This window comes from Dromiciops gliroides, chromosome 3 (genome assembly GCF_019393635.1).
Source record: "Dromiciops gliroides isolate mDroGli1 chromosome 3, mDroGli1.pri, whole genome shotgun sequence".
NCBI classification, from domain to species: domain Eukaryota; kingdom Metazoa; phylum Chordata; class Mammalia; order Microbiotheria; family Microbiotheriidae; genus Dromiciops; species Dromiciops gliroides.
In genome coordinates this window covers 181,283,453-181,300,374 of record NC_057863.1, presented here as the reverse complement: position 1 = coordinate 181,300,374, position 16,922 = coordinate 181,283,453, and the positions used below count along the sequence as shown (strand labels likewise).

The following is a 16,922-nucleotide window of genomic DNA, read 5'->3' as shown; positions in this document are numbered from 1 at the left end:
TTTTTCCCCATTACATGTAAAGATAGTTCTCAACTTTTGTTTATACAAGCTTTCCAATTTCAGATTTTTCTTCCTCCCTCCCCCTCCCTCCCCCCTCCCCTAGACAGCAGGTAATCTGATATAGGTTTTTTATATATATATATTCTGATATAGGTTTTATTTTTTTATATATATATATGCACACACACATAATAACATTAAACATATTTCTGCATTAGTTATGTTATAAGAGAAAAATCAGAGCAATGACGAAAAACCTCAAAATAGAAAAACAACAGCACCAAAAACAAAAGAAATGGTATGGTTCATTCAGCATCTATACTCCACAGTTCTTTTTTTTTTTTCCCTGGATTTGGAGATCCTCTTCTATCATGAGTTCCCTGGAACTCTTCTGTACCATTGCATTGGTGAGAAGAATATAGTCCATCACAGTAGATCAACACTCAATGTTGATGATACTGTGTACAATGTTCTTCTGGTTCTGCTCATCTCACTCATCAGCCCATGCAAGACCCTCCAGGTTTCTCTGAACTCCTCCTGCTCATCGTTTCTTACAGCACAATAGTATTCCATTGCATTTCCTTTTTCTTTTTATCACAGGGTGAAAAGAGAGGAATTTTTTAGAATTGATGGAGAAGGATGATTTTGATAGAGAGAGAAAGGATAGAGGGGGAGCAAGGGGAACAAAAAATGTAGAGAGAAATATCAGTAGGGAAGGAGAGGCAAGATTTGATTTTACTACATTAAATGACTGTCTCTTCTGGGACATTTAAAAAATCACTACAACCTCTATTTTGGGGGCAGATTGGTTGGTTCATGGAATGCATTTTGATATTACCATATTCAGGTACTTTGTCCTTAAACCTCTTCCTTCTCCTTGTTAATGAATTTACGTTGCTTTTTTGGTTATGTTCTTTCAGAAGTTGTTCCAGACCATGATAAAGAATGTATGATTGTCTGGGAAAAGAAACCAACATCTGAAGAAAAAGCAAAAGCAGAAACACTAAAACTTCCTCCTACTTTTTTCTGTGGTGTTTGCAGTGATACCGATGAGGATAGTAACCATGTAGAGGACTTTAACTCAGAGGTTCAAAAAATCAAGGAAGCAAAAGTAAGAATTTCTTCATTTCTTTATATCTTTTCTTATGTATTGACATCTGGTACATTTAGCATTAAGGAAAACTAAACTGACTTTTACCTGATGTCTCATTTTATATGTATGTAATGGAATGTACTAAATTTGATCATTGACAACGCTATGCTAAGGTTTAGTAAAAAATCCAGCAATTTAGTTAAAGAAGAAGAATCCAGCTTTCCAGACCAGAATCCAGCTTCCTCCTGATGACATCTTACCACTCCAAGAAGACAAGAGAACTGAGAAAAGACTTACAAAGAAATAATTATTTTTTTTTACTGTTTCATCTAGGAACACCTGTTCCTAGAAGAAACAAAGGGGGGAATGTGATGAAATAATGGGATTAATACAATTAAGATTTTAAACATCACAGTTATCTGTGGTCACCTTACTTAATCTTAATTGTGGTCACCAAAATTTAAAAGGCTTCAGTACCAGTCTTTGGGCATTAAACATTTATTAGAGCATACAGATATTTACAAAGAGTTCAGAAGGTTATGAAAAAGAAGTCCTACCTAGCCTAGAGTTCCAGCCTGGTTGGGTTCTTCCTGAAGTCCTCCTCCACGAGCCTGCTTTAATCAGGAACACCCTTTTCCAGCCTGTTTTAATCAGCAATCCTCTCCAAGCTGTTTGTGGAAGCTTTTTTATACATCTGGAACAGAGGCGGTCCTTACACCCTGCTTCAAGGTGATTGGTTGGCGTCATCCAAATCCATTGTCTTTGAAGGTGTTCTCAAGTTGAGTTCATAGTCTAGTTTCTGAGAATTATACCTTCTTAAGGGATAGCCAGGTGTGATCACAATCCAATTAACTTGATACAATCCAATTAACTTGAAGTAGGCTTAATCAGCAGTCAATCACTCTCACTTGATTCAATCAGTCTTGATTAATCTCCAGGTAGGTCTTTGAGTATCTGCTAAATCCCATTATTTCATCACACATATAACAACCTAATTACCCCCAACATATGTACCCTTTCATTTTCCTCCTCCTTGATTCTTTTCCCCTTTTCTGCCATACTTCTTTCTTTGTTTCTCTTTTTTCTTTCTCTCTCTCTCCTCCCTCCCTCCCTTCCTTCCTTCCTTTTCTTTCTTTGCTTTTCTTTTCTTTGCCTTCTCATGAATATGCCTTAGGAGTGACTAGCAACTCCCTATAAGCTTTCTTTTTTTTTGTTTTTTGTTTTGTTTTTTGGTGAGGCAGTTGGGATTAAGTGACTTGCCCAGGATCACAAAGCTAGTAAGTGTCAAGTGTCTGAGGCCAGATTTGAACTCAGGTCCTCCTGACTCCAGGGCCGGTGCTCTATCCACTGCGCCACCCAGCTGCCCCTCTCCATAAGGTTTCTTAAACCTATTGCTGGGTTCCTGGTCTTCATTCTTAAATAAGTTAGCATTTTTATTCTAAAGAAGGTATTGACTGAAACATTAGTAGATTTCTTTTAAGAATTTTTACTCTAGGACAAAAGGATTGAAAAGAATAAGAGATGGTACCAGAAATGTTAGTCTCTAAGCTGAGCTTGGTTAGCCACACATTTCTTAGTTTTATTTGAAGCTAAACATTTGTATTGTGAATTAATTTGTATATTTTGTTTTTAGAAATCACATGATGATGATGAGGTTACAAGCTCAACTGATACAGCAAATACTAGAGGGACTAAAGTTCTGACTTCATTCACATGTAAATCTGAAGAACCTGATTCTACTACTGAATCTTCTGATGCAGCACACAGTTCATCTGGGGCTAATGACAAACCTGTAGACTTATCTAATAAGAAAGAAAATGAGGCAGATTCCACAAGCCAAGGTAAAAATTCTGCTAACTTTTACCTGTGGATGGATAGGTTTTTAGGAAAATGTTTGAGTAACTGTCCATTATATTTGTACATTTGAGAAGTTATATTTTTTCCTAATAATTTATAAAATTGTTCTAAAATGTAAATTGTGTAAAGTTTTAAAGTAACAGTAACCAGAAATATGATTTACTAAATTTAGTACTGAGCTTACTTTGGTAACCTCATTAGATTACAAAAGAAAACTCTTTCAAGGGGAGATGGTAGAGAGTACCAACTTGAGTCAAAAGTCCTGGGTTCAGATTATCCCTTCCAGTGCTTAATATCACTTAACCTTGGGTAGTTTTTTCATCTGCAGAATGAAAGGGTTGGACCAGATAACTCTGAGGACCCTTTCACCTTTAAACCTATGATCCTGTGAGCTATCCTTTGAGATCACAGAATTTGAGTTGCAAAGTGACCACAATGTCCATTTAGTCTAACTCGTAGCTCAATAATAATCTCATTTACACCATATTTGGCAAGTTGTGTTTGAAGACCTTCAGTCAGGGAGGGCATGGCAGCCCATAGTCTATTCACTCCAGTTAAGAAAGTTTTTCTGGACTAATACTGCCTGTCTGGGGTTTCTTCCCATTTCTTTCAGTTCTGTCTTCTTTTTTTTTTTTTTGGTGAGACAATTGGGATTAAGTGACTTGCCTAAGGTCACACAGCTAGTAAGTGTTAAGTGTCTGAGGCTGAATTTGAACTCAGGTCCTCCTGAGTCCAGGGCCGGTGCTCTATATACTGCGCCACCTAGCTGCCCCCAGTTCTGTCTTCTGAGGTTAAGTTTAACATATGACAGCCCTTCAAATACTTGAAGACAATTATAATAACTCCCCCTTCATCCATCTTTTCTTCTCCATTTCATCTTCTGATATCACAACTGCATTTCCTTTAACTATCTATAATTGTTACCTCTTATTTTCTCCCACTCCTCAACTTCTTGTGGTCTGACTTCCAGCCTTATCACTCAGATAACTTTTTTGTTTGTTTTTTGTTTTTTAGCGGGGCAATGGGGGTTAAGTGACTTGCCCAGGGTCACTCAGCTAGTAAGTGTCAAGTGTCTGAGGCCATATTTGAACTCAGGTCCTCCTGAATCCAGGGCTGGTGCTCTATCCACTGCGCCACCTAGCTGCCCCCTTTTTGACATTTCTATAACATTTGACAGTCACTGTGCCTTCTTTCTTGACACCCCATTTCTTTTCTGGTTATTTCTGGCTATTATTTCTCATTTTCTTTTCCTGGCTTATCATTCATCTTCCACCTTCTTGAATGGGTTCTATCCCTAAGTCCCTCTTCTCTCTTGGTAATTTCCTCAACTCTCATGGATTGAAAGAGTATGTCTATATGTTGATTCTCAGACCTAATCTTCTGTGACTTCCAATCCCACGTCATCAACTGCCTATCAGATATTTCCAACCAAGTGTTCCATAGGTATTTTAAGCTCAATCTGTCCAAAAACAAAAACAAAAAAACACCTCATTATGTCTTCTCACTTCTCCAAATTTCCTTGTTTCTGTTGAGGGTACCACTATCCTCCTGGTCACTCTGGTTCTCAAACTTTAAGTTATCTTTAGCCTTCCCATTACCTCTCCACCTCCCTCCACAAATTCATTAATTTGAAATGTCTCGACTATTCTACCTCTGCAACATCTCTTGAATCCTTTTATTTCTCTCCCTTCAGAGGGCTACCACCCTACTACCTCCTACCCTTGCTTACCTAGTCTATTTCATTAACATTCTAATTGGACTCTTTGCATCCAATTGTCAAGTCACTTTCTTGCCCAAGAACCTTTAGCTTATTCAAGGCCTTCAAATCTGGAATTGGTCTGCCTTTCTATGCTTACTTTACATTAATTTTCATCATCCACTCTTTATTTTCCATTTAAACTAATCTACTTGTTCTTGAAATTGGCAAGCAGAGGAGGTAGGGGTGAGGGGGAGAGAGAGGAAAAAAAAATGAAACCATGTTTTTTATCAGCTCTGTAGAGTTCTGAGAAGAGTACTGCTATATGTATATATGTACCTAATTATTTATTGTGACTCTCATAAGAACATATATTGTCCAGTTAATGCTGTATAGCTCTTAGAAGTTGGAAATTGACGGACTTTTCCATCTACCTGTCTTGGATAAAGAAGTTACAATGTCATAACTCTTTTTAATTTTATTTTTGATTTAGAAGTAGAAAGCAGAACAATATCATTTGGATTTGGTACTAGTACGGGATTGTCATTTGCGGATTTGGCTTCTGGTAATTCTGGGGATTTTGCTTTTGGTTCAAAAGGTAAGGTAACATTAGACTCAAGGCAACTAATTTCATATATTGGATGTGTTTTGGATTTGCTGTTGAGCCTTTGAAATGTCAGAAATCTTGAATTACAATTAATGATCATAAAGTGTTATAATTAACTGTAACACTTTTAAACTAGTAGCTGTTTTCTTTCCAGTTACTGTTTTATTGATCTTGCCTTTGCCTTTGTTTTGGAGAGGGATGACATGTTTGCATATATATTGCTTTAGTATCAGCATTAATTTTCTAGTAGTAAAGGAAAGGTTATATGATGTTAACCATGCAGTGTCCTCATTTCTTATCATGGAGAATTGAAGGATATGGGTTCAACAATATTCTATGTAGGCCCTACCCTCAGTTTATAGATCTTTAATTCAGAGTTGTTTTCAGTAATAAGAATTTTAAATAGAAGTAGTCTGGGAAATATGTTGACAAGGAATGCCATATATTAGACATTAAATACTTTATGAAAGGATTTAATTTCCATATAAATGTCATTTGGCAAAAAATTCAGAATGTATGACTTACAGTAATGAATATGTGAATATCTTGAAAAATTTTTCTTAGATAAAAATTTCCAATGGGCAAATACTGGAGCAACTGTGTTTGGAAAGCAAGTAGTCAGTAAAGGTGGAGAAGATGAAGAAGGTAGTGATGAAGAAGTTGTACATAATGAAGATATACATTTTGAACCAATTGTATCTTTACCAGAGGTAATTGATTAACAAGATGTCAGCCTATAATGCCATGTATTTTTTGTAGTGCTTTAAACTTTCCAAAGCCCTTTACATTTTTTTTTCTCATTTGATCCTCATAACTTGAGGTAGGTAATAACAACATGAGGAAGTTGATGATTAGAGCTATTAAGTTACTTGTCTTCTGTAAACCCTACGTTGATGAATATCTGCATGACATTCATTTAGTTTTTAAAATGCCTATTAATTTTGCACCTTCAAAACAGCCACCTTTTATACTTATCTGATGTTGACATTTTAATATTTTTTTAACAAAGACCATATCCCAGGCTTATGCTCATACCATCCATTATATAGGCAGTTTTTCAGACTGTTTATCCTTTGGTTTTGAAGGATCTAGTGATAAGGGAAGGAATGATATTTTTTAGCTTAATCTTTATAAAGTACTAAGACATCAACACATTGTAAATACAGAAGTTACTAAAAATTACGTTTAGATGAAATACTGTTAAATTCTTATGTGTGTTTGGTTTTTTTTTAAAGCCTAAGAATTAGAAGTAGGGTGTTTTCCTCCTTTTTTTCTTTCCTCTTTCACTTCCCTTTCTTTTCTTTTTCACTTCCTGGCATATGTAGGGAAAGATGCTTGTTTTTATCAAGATATTGCTGCCCACATGCTGGTTAGGACTTTATCCTTTCTCGGCTGTAGTCCTCTACTTGTACAGCTTTTAATCTTTTGCCACTATTAGCCTCCTAATATAAAAGTATCTTACCTTCTACTCTATCACAAAAATTCCTAACTATACCAAGGAACACAGCTTGGAGAGGGGGAGAAAGTATGATCTTTTTCAAGTATTTGGTCCTGAAGTGGAAAAGGGATAAACTTTGTTTCAGACTTAAGAGCAATGGATAAAAGTTAGCTATAGGTAGACTTCAATTCAGTGTAAAGAGAAAAGGCTGCCTAGCAATTGATTATAAGCTCTTCCAGAGTAGTCTCTGGCAGGAGAGATAGTGGGTCTCCCACTTCGTTGGAGGCCTTCAGACTAGCTGGGTGACTCTGTCAGGTTGCAAGTACAAGTTGTTGGTGTCTATGATCTTTGAGTGTTTTTCCAACTCTTAAGATTCTGTGATTCCTTATGAGACAGAGTCAGAATTTAAATCTAGAAGCATTGCCTTACTGTAGCATTCTTTTCTATTTTCTTAGCAGATTTTGTCTCAAAATAAATCAAACTAATATCACTTCTCTAATATCACTTTTTATTTGCTGAAAATCGATTCATATCATTTCAGAATGTAAAACTTTGGAAGAATTGGTTAATTTTGTATTTACTTGATTCAACAAGAAAATACAAATAAGAATATTAATTTTTTTTTCAGAAATGATTTTGTTTATGATTTAAGAAGTCCAAATGATCCCCTATGCCAAATGTTTGCCTGCAGATATGCTTAATAGCTATTATATGTGAAATGGAATGGCTAGGATAATACTTTTTTTTTTTTAATTTAAAATTATTTTTTTTTTTTGGTGAGGCAATTGGGGTTAAGTGACTTGCCCAGGGTCACACAGCTAGTAAGTGTTAAGTATCTGAAGCTGGATTTGAACTCAGGTCCCCCTGACTCCAGGGCCGATGCTCTATCCACTGCGCCACCTAGCTACCCCATGGCTAGGATAATACTTAAGAAGGACCAATCATTTTCTGAGTAACATCCTAGGCCACAACTTGTTATATTATTAACGATTACAATTATTTATTGCCTTATTCACAAGACAGCTATTTGATCATTTCAAAACTCAAGAAAATGTATAAAGTTTCTATTCTCTAAGCCATAAGAAAATCTTACTTTGTCAACAAATTGAGATTTTGGTCAACTTCAGCCATGCTGATTTTCCACATCAAGAATGGATACATTTTAAAAGTGCTTTTTTATACCCAAAGCAGTAGTGCATATAGATTCTTGAAATGAAAAGCATTTCATTTCCAAGAGAAAAAATAAGCAAAAGGTGGAAAGAGAATCTGTACTTTCTGTTAGTGGCCTGGCCAAATGAAGTATACTGCTAACACTAAAAGGTACTACTAAAATACTGTTATGAAAAATACCATTTCCTTCTCTCCCCCCCCCCCCCCCCCCCCCCCCCCCCCGCAAATACACATAGAGCTTAAAACAGATCTTAAAGAATGGTCACTTGAAATTTGTGGTACTCAACCACTTGGTTTGTAGTTGTGAGAATGGGAAGGACATTGTGAGCTCTGTCCTGAAAAGAAACCATGTAACGTTAGCGTCTAGAAGTGACCTTTTCTGGGGTTTTGAAGGTCAGATTGGCATCAAGAAGTGATGTTTGCCACCCATGGGTCCTGTTAACCAGAGCTACCAACCAATTAGCTTGGAGCTCTGTGTGTGTGTGTGTGTGTGTGTGTGTGTGTGTGTGTGTGTGTGTGTGTATGTGTGTGTGTGTGTGTGTGTGTGTGTGTATGTGTGGGCGGCCCTGTTTCCAGTTTCACAGGAGGCTTCTGGGAAGAGTGAGACCTTTCATTTTGGGACTGCAGCTTGGCGGGAGGACAGATGCTGGGCTCTCTTAGTTAGATGAAGTTTGCTTTTTACCTCTCCAGTAACTTCTGATGCACTTTAATAAATACTTAAAAGTCTAAACTCTTGCTAAAACTTCTAATTTAAGGCGACCACTCATTAGATTTTAGACATCATATCTAAAATTTTAGGCCCTTACACAGTAGTACTCATAATTGAAGCTAAGATCAACAAGTATAGTAGGATATGATAGTTACTAGGCACATGATACCTTACATATCATTAACCTTGTTCAAACCAGAGTCTTCTCTGACAGGTAATTCGTGTTACATTGATGACAAGATTGTGGTTCAGGCAGTTTAAAGGACATGTCACTAGTAATATTTGAGCTGGGACTCAATCCAGCAGTCAATCTGGCTTCAGTGACACTATTGTAGAACAATGCCCTTTCCATTTGTTTGTTTTAGGTGGAAGTGAAATCTGGAGAAGAAGATGAAGAAATTTTGTTTAAAGAAAGAGCCAAACTTTACAGGTGGGACAGAGATATTGTTCAATGGAAAGAAAGGGGAGTTGGAGAGATAAAGATCCTTTACCATACAATGAAGAACTATTATCGAATCCTTATGAGAAGAGACCAAGTCTTTAAAGTTTGTGCAAATCATGTTATTACCAAAGCAATGGAATTAAAACCCTTAAATGTTTCAAATAATGCTTTAGTTTGGACTGCTACAGATTATGCAGGTAATTTTCAGTATTCTTAGTACTTTTCTGAGTTAAAGTCTTATTATATAACATAGAAACTGTTCATGAGGTTCAGTACCATTGTCTTTTTTTTTTTTTTTTGCTTATAGATGGAGAAGCAAAAGTTGAACAGCTTGCAGTCAAATTTAAAACTAAAGAAATATCTGATTCTTTTAAGAAGAGATTTGAAGAATGTCAGGAAAATTTATCAAAACTGCAGAAGGGACAAGTATCACTTGTAGCAGAGTTGTCACATGAGTCAAATCCCGTGGTATTTTTTGAAATATTTGCTGATGATGAACCTCTGGGACGTATCACTATGGAACTATTCTCAAATATTGTGCCTCAAACTGCTGAGAACTTCAGGGCACTCTGCACAGGAGAAAGGGGCTTTGGTTACAGGAACTCAATTTTTCACCGTGTAATTCCAGATTTTGTTTGTCATGTAAGTATGAGCCAAGACTCTATTTTAGAGAACAAATGTTGTAAACTAAATTGTTTTGTTGGTAGAAATTGTCCACAAAAATATTATCTTTCTCCCACAATTGAGATAAGTAACATTCCATGTTCTTGTAGGTTGGTAAAGTATAAGGTCTAAGTCTAAATTCCTTTTCTACCAGGTTGCCAACTGATTTTCCCAAATACATTTGTTGAATAATGAATCCTTTCACACATTTTTCTTTAGTTCACCAAATTTTTTGTAGACATTTGGTTGTAAATTTAGTGTATCTTTTCTTTGCCAGGGGGGGAGGTTTAAGTGACTCACCCAGGGTCACACAGCTAGTAAGTGTCAAGTGTCTGAGGCTGGATTTGAACTCGGGTCCTCTTGAATCCAAGGCTGGTGCTTTATCCACTGTACCACCTAGCTGCCCCTTGGTGTATCTATTCTTATTCTATTAATCTATTAAGTTTAAGGCTTTTTATCGTAAAGGTATTTTATTATTTCCCAGTTACATGTAAAGATAGTTTTCAGCATTTGTTTTCATAAGATTTTTAGTTCCAAATTGTTCTCCTTCCCTCCTCCCTCCCCAAGATAGAAAGCAGTCTGATATAGGTTATAGATATACAATCACATTAAACATATTTCTGCATTGGTCATATTTTGAAAGAAGAATCAGAAAATAAGGGAAAAACCTCAAAAAAGAAAAAAACAGCCAAAAAGTAGAAACAGTATGGTTCAATCTGCATTCAGAATCCACAGTTCTTTTTTCTGGATATGGAGAACATTTTCTATCATGAGTTCTTTGGAATCATCTTGAATCATTGTACTGCTGAGAAGAGCCAAGCTTATCACAGTTGATCATCACACAATTTTGCTGTTACTGTGTACAATGTTCTCCTGGTTCTGCTCACTTCACTCAGTATCAGTCCACTTAAGTCTTTCCAGGTTTTTCTGAAGTCTGCCTGTTCATCAATTCTTACAGCACAAAAGTATTCCATTACATTCATATACCACAACTAGTTCAACCATTCCCCAATTGATTGGTGTTCCCTCAATTTCCAATTCTTTGCCACCACAAAGAGAGCTGCTATAAATATTTTTGTACGTGTGGGTTCTTTTTCCTTTTTCTATCTATTTGGGATACAGATCTAGTACTGGTATTACTGGGTCAAAGGGTATGCACAGTCTCAAAGCCCTTTGGGCATAGTTCCAAATTGCTCTCCAGAATGGGTAGATCAGTTCACAGCTCCACCAACAATGTATTACTGTTCCAATTTTTCCAGTTTCTCCAACATTTATTATTTTCCTTTTTTGTCATATTAGCCAATCTGATAGATGTCAGGTGGTACCTCAGAGTTGTTTTTCTTTTTGGTTTTTTGTTTTTTTGGGCGGGGCAGTGAGGGTTAGTGTCTGAAGCCAGATTTGAACTCAGGTCCTCCTGAATCTAGGGCTGGTGTTTTATTCACTGCGCCACCTAGCTGCCCCCTCAGAATTGTTTTAATTTGCATTTCTCTAATCAGTAGTGATTTAGAGCATTTTTTTCATATGGCAATAGATAGCTTTGATTTCTTCATCAGAAAACTGCCTGTTCATATCCTTTGACCATTTCTCATTTGGGGAATGACTTGCATTCTTATAAATTTGATTTAGTTCCCTATATATTTTAGAAATAAGGCCTTTATCAGAAGCACTGGTTGTAAAAATTGTTTCCCTGCTTTCTGCATCCCTTCTAATTTTGGATGCATTCCTTCTGTTTGTATAAAAACTTTTTAATTTAATGTAATCAAAATCATCAATTTTGCATTTCATAATATTCTCTATCTTTTGTTTGATCATAAATTGTTCTCGTCATAGATCTGAGAAGTAAACTATTCCTTTCTCTCCTCATTTACCTACGATATCACCCTTTATGTCTAAATCATGTACCCATTTTGACCTTATTTTGGCATATGGTGTAAGATGTTGGTCTATACCTAGTTTCTGCCATACTATCTTCCAGTTTTCCCAACAGTTTTTGTCAAATACTGAGTTCCTACCCCAGAAGCTGGAGTCTTTGGGTTTATCAAATAGTAGATTACTATGGTTATTTACTGTTGTGTCTCCTGTGCCTAACCTATTCCATTGATCCACCACTCTCTTTCTTAGCCAGTACCAAATAATTTTGTTGACTGCCATTTTATAGTATAGTTTCAGATTTGGTATGGCTAGCCCACCTTTCTGTGCATTTTTTTTTTCATTAGTTCCCTTGATACTCTTCACCTTTTGTTCTTTCAGATTATTTTTGTTGTGTTTTCTAGTTCTATAAAATAATTTTTAGGTAGTCTGATTGGTATGGCACTGAATAAGTAAATTAATTTAGGTAGGATTGTCATTTTTATTATATTAGCTCAGCCTATCAATGAGCAATTGATACAAGACCATCCTCATTAATGCCTTCTATTGATGGTGCTTTTTGACTGTCTTGTGCACATTTTTTTCTATATAAATTTCATTGTGATTTTGCTTAAAGGAGCCCATAGTATTAAATGTGTGTTAATTTGGGTCTATTGTCATTTTATTATATGAATCAGAAACATTCATCTCATTACTCCTGCTGTTTCACTCCAAGTTCCAGGCCCTTGTTATTTGATGACTAAACTGTTGCAACAACCTTCTAGTTTGTCTCTTCCCCCTTTTATTTTCCTCCTGTATCATTATCTGTCCTGTACCTTGCTACCAGAAGATCTTCCTAAAATACGGTTTTCATCATGTCATTAGGAATATCAGTTGGGCATAGCACAAGGCATACTAGATAGGGAATCAGGAGCTCAGTTAAAATTTTGGGTGATCCTGGGAAACTTAATGAAAACTTCTGAGCATCATTTTGTTGATCTGTAAAATGAAGGGGATGACATGTAGATTCACTTTTATCTATAAATCTATGCTCTTTTAATCTTTTCTGCAATTAGCTTTTTCTATAGCCTCATGGTACAGTGGAAAGGGCACTGACTGAAGTCAGTGCACCTGGGCCCAAATACTAGCTATAACACTGCCTTTGTGACAGCCTCTTAACATCCTTTCTCCGTAGTTTCCTCATCTATAAAAATGAAGGGTTGGATTAGATAGCATCTGAGATTTCTTTTGTGGAAAACTTCTTTGATGTTTCTTTTCTAAATGAACTCTACCTTTAAGATAATAAAGGTTTTAATTCCTGTTTATGGGTTAATGTAATATTGTTAATCCCTTGAGGCTTTTGTTCAAAAATGGATTGTCCTAGTTTTCTAATGAAATTAATATTTTCTGTTTATTATAGAGGAAATTAAATTTTAGATTTGGTTGAGATCAACTTGTTTATAATTTATTTTCATCATAATCTTTTTTTAGGGAGGTGATATCACCAAACACGATGGAACAGGAGGACGGTCCATTTATGGGAACTCATTTGAAGATGAAAATTTTACAGTAAAACATACTAGTCCTGGTTTATTGTCAATGGCTAATCGTGGCAGGGACACCAATAATTCCCAGTTTTTTATCCTTCTGAAGAAAGCAGAACATTTGGACTTTAAGCATGTAGTATTTGGATTTGTTAAAGATGGCATGGATACTGTGAAAAAGATTGAATCATTTGGTTCTCCTAAAGGGTTGGTGAGCAAAAGAATTATGATCACAGAGTGTGGACAAATATAAAATCACTGCTTTTTCATAGCAAACTTTTATCTTTGTAAACAGTTAAATTGAGGCTTAGCTGTTCTCAACAATATGGTGATTATGTTCAGCTTTTGAAAATGGACGTTTCCAATGTATAAATGTAAAATTGCAGCTTATAGCTGTTGTCATTTTTTTAATGTGTTAAAATTGACATTGCATGGTGTGAAATAAAAGTTTAAACACTGGTCTATTTCAGGTGTACTTGTGTTTATGTACTCCTGACAGAGATATGTATTAAAAATTAACATGAAATAAGTATTGTTAAAGCAATAGCCCTTCTTAGGTTGTTGAAGGAATATGACATGCAATTTGATTCTGTTAAATTGATTTTAAGGTATTTTACTTCCTGCATTGATGTACCTGACCTTTTAAATAAAGGGACCACAACTTGGATCTTTTTTAGATTTTAAATATACTTGCTATGATATCTTACCTACTGGTGTGCCTTTTTTTGAGGGGGACACAAAAAATGCATGGAGACCCATTTATAATTGGGTGGAGCTATGAAGAGAGCAGTGGCTTACCCAAAGTGCTCTTCTGAGGTCCCAAGATCTTCACCTCCATGTGTAGTCTTGAGTCAGTTTTTAATGGAATGCCTTCCCTCTCCCAATCATTTGTAGCTTTCTGTGTTATTACAAAAGGCAGGAATTTTTTCCTTACATTTTAAATAGATCATTTGGCTAGTTCCTTAGTGTTTTGTAAATGTTGGGCTTTACTTTCCTTTCATCAGTCTCTACTACCTCAGAATCTATAGCCTGGTTCTTTCAATAGAACTTGGATTTGTTTTCCTTGCAGTTGAGATATATTGCACATTTAAAAAATAGCTTTGTACCATGTTCATTGCTTCTGGTTACTTAATACTGTGTTACTTCACTATCTGTTCTTGATGAATTTTGTAAAATAAAAGTAACATCAACAATAACTTTTAGAATTCTTGTATAGCTAGATGTTCCTTTATTCTAACACTGTCAAAATTAGGGAGGGCAGTTAAAGGGTGAGAAAACTAGTTGGCTATGGAATTTTAGGAATGTAAGCAACATTTCCCCTCTAAGTCAGATGCAAATTGAAAATGTATGGAAATACTAAAGGTACAGATAGTAAGTAAAACAGAAAGGATGTCCTGGGAGATTGAAGCAATTCTACATCTCCCTAAGATCTGGGAGAATATCATCCCCCTGCTTCCTTATTATGAAAACAGGTGTTGTTTTTTTTAATGAGGGCTGTAAGACTAGTGTATGCCAATGTTGAGTATATATGATTTACCCTCCTTTTTTTAAAATCAACATCCCAGGTTAGTTATCCATTTGAGTTTTCACTGTAAAGAAGGGAACAGTAAAGAAATGAAACAAGTCCCATTTTCTGGGGAGTTAGAAATTAGGTGCCCTGCATAGTCACCTTTCAAGCAGAAATTTCTGGGGAAGGGTTTTACGGCAGTAGACTAGGATTTATGCCTTTGTGATGATGGAATATCATCATTAATAAGAATTGCTCAACCAAGAATTTATTAATTCAAAACTAATTTACATTCTCCAAATTGATTACAAAAATAAAGGTAATGGTGGTTTTACTAATACATGAAATGCTCTCTAACATGCCTTCTTTCTTTTAATTAGTAGTTCGTGATGTGGTATAGAGAAGTGGTTTTTAAAAATGATTGATAGCCTTTGTGACAATCCTAGAATAAATTCTGAAGTATCAACTGTCACTAAATTTAAAGGTAGTAAGGAACATTCTTTGAATTGGCTTCTTTGTGAAATTTTAAAAACCTTTAAAAGCCATGCATAATAAAGCTTGAGGGAACTTTTAATCTTGACTAATAAATGATGTCATGTTATATTTTGATAGTGATTTTTTTAAAATAAAGAATGGTTATCTGTAGCATTAAGTTCCTTTCCCATTCTGATTCTCCCTATACTTGTTCTAAAATAAGATTGACTTGAGACATTGTACCAAAGGCTATTTGTCACAAATTTTTGGTAGGAGTTTTAAGATTGCTCCAACTTAAAAATGAACTGTACATAAAAACACAGCATTATATTGAATTTCTTTGTAACAGTGATCATTTTTATATTGTCCTCTCATTAAAACCTTTTAAATGGAATAGAAACTCACCATTTTGTACACTTATTTATAAATGATCTTCTAAGCAAATTTTTTAAACTGATTTTATATTGAATGAAATTATGGCCTTTAGAACAATTTAGGTGATTTATGAAACAGTTAATTTTTTAAAGAAGGTAATGGATAATTTAGATGGCTTGTGCTCAGGTAATGTCTAAAGTTCAGCTGAACAAATGTTAAATGTGCCTCATATTTTAGAAATTGGCAAGTGTTAAAAGTAATTTTCCTGATTTGAGAATTTATGTTACAGTTTTTTGGGATCCCAAATCTCAGGTCTAGGGAAGTTGATCTTTCTTGTTTTGTTGTTTTTGTTTTGTTTTTTGGTGGGGCAATGAGGGTTAAGTGAATTGCCCAGGGTCACACAGCTAGTAAGTGTCAAGTGTCTCAGGCTGGATTTGAACTCAGTTTCTTCTGAATCCAGGCCCAGTGCTTTATCCACTGCGCCACCTAGCTGCCCCCAAAGACTGAATTTTAACCCCAGTTCTACTTACCTGCATTTTTCTGGGCCCTCAGTTTCCTTATCAATAAAATGAGGAAGTTGAACTAGATACCCCTTTGTTCTAAGCCCATAATCTACGGATTTTCCATCCAGAGTCTCCAAGCCAAGAGAAATCTAGACTACCTGGTCTGTTTTATGCAAGAGATTTGTGAGACTGAAATACTAAGTAGCCCAAGCTTAGAAAAAGCCATCAGAACATACCCTTTGATTAGCTTAGAACCTGAGATAAGAATAAAAAGTCAAATGGCACATTTAGAGTGAAGACTTAGAGTGACTGTCACATAAAGTCTGACCACAGCCCTCCTGTGGTTTTACGTTACATTAGAATTGTTGTCTACAATTGTTGTAGACTTGTTGCAGAACAGACTTGAGAAGTGACAAAGTTGATGAGTGGAATTCACAGTAAATAGGTTTATGGAGTAGATTTGTAACAGCCTTAACTGAGCTGTGGCTTGTCATCAAAATTCATTATATTAAGTGTCTATGCTAAAACAGAAATTTTCAGAAAGAGATATGATGTGGCAATGTGGTGAAGTGGAAAAGCAAGGAGTCAAGAAACCTAGACTTTAGTCACATCACATAACTTGGGAATTAAAAATGTATGAATTGCCTATTATGTACAAGGTAATGTCTCAGTGACAAAGATGAAAAATGAAATAATCTGCTCTTGAGAAGCTTGCATTCTTTTGAGGGGAATACAACAGGTGGTGTACAGTTAAGTAACAATATAAGGTAGGGGGTGATGGGAGTACAGGTAGAGATTCAAAGTACTGTAAGAAAATTTGGAGTGAAGACCACTGTTTACCTTGGATTGCATGGAAGGATGAATGGGCTTTGAAGGAAGAGAAAGCTTCAACACACATTGGGAATGACCTGTGTAAATGTACAGAGGCAGAAGAGTTTAGTATAGTATAATAATGTAATTAAATATAATTGTCAACAATTATCATTAATTGACAAT

General features: G+C 35.6%; 1 protein-coding gene across 2 annotated transcripts in view; it reads left to right on the top strand.

The window, feature by feature from the left end:
* RANBP2 (RAN binding protein 2) overlaps positions 1-15,452 on the top strand; it is an 86,664-nt gene extending 71,212 nt beyond the window's left edge. For both annotated transcript variants that reach the window (XM_043998379.1, XM_043998380.1), the window contains 7 exons: positions 921-1,111; positions 2,727-2,934; positions 5,140-5,244; positions 5,818-5,963; positions 8,936-9,209; positions 9,320-9,654; positions 13,015-15,452. In XM_043998379.1, the coding sequence (XP_043854314.1) occupies positions 921-1,111; positions 2,727-2,934; positions 5,140-5,244; positions 5,818-5,963; positions 8,936-9,209; positions 9,320-9,654; positions 13,015-13,320 (1,565 nt within the window). In that variant the 3' untranslated portion in view covers positions 13,321-15,452. The remainder of the gene's footprint in view (positions 1-920; positions 1,112-2,726; positions 2,935-5,139; positions 5,245-5,817; positions 5,964-8,935; positions 9,210-9,319; positions 9,655-13,014) is intronic.
* The last annotated feature ends 1,470 nt before the right edge of the window (positions 15,453-16,922 follow it).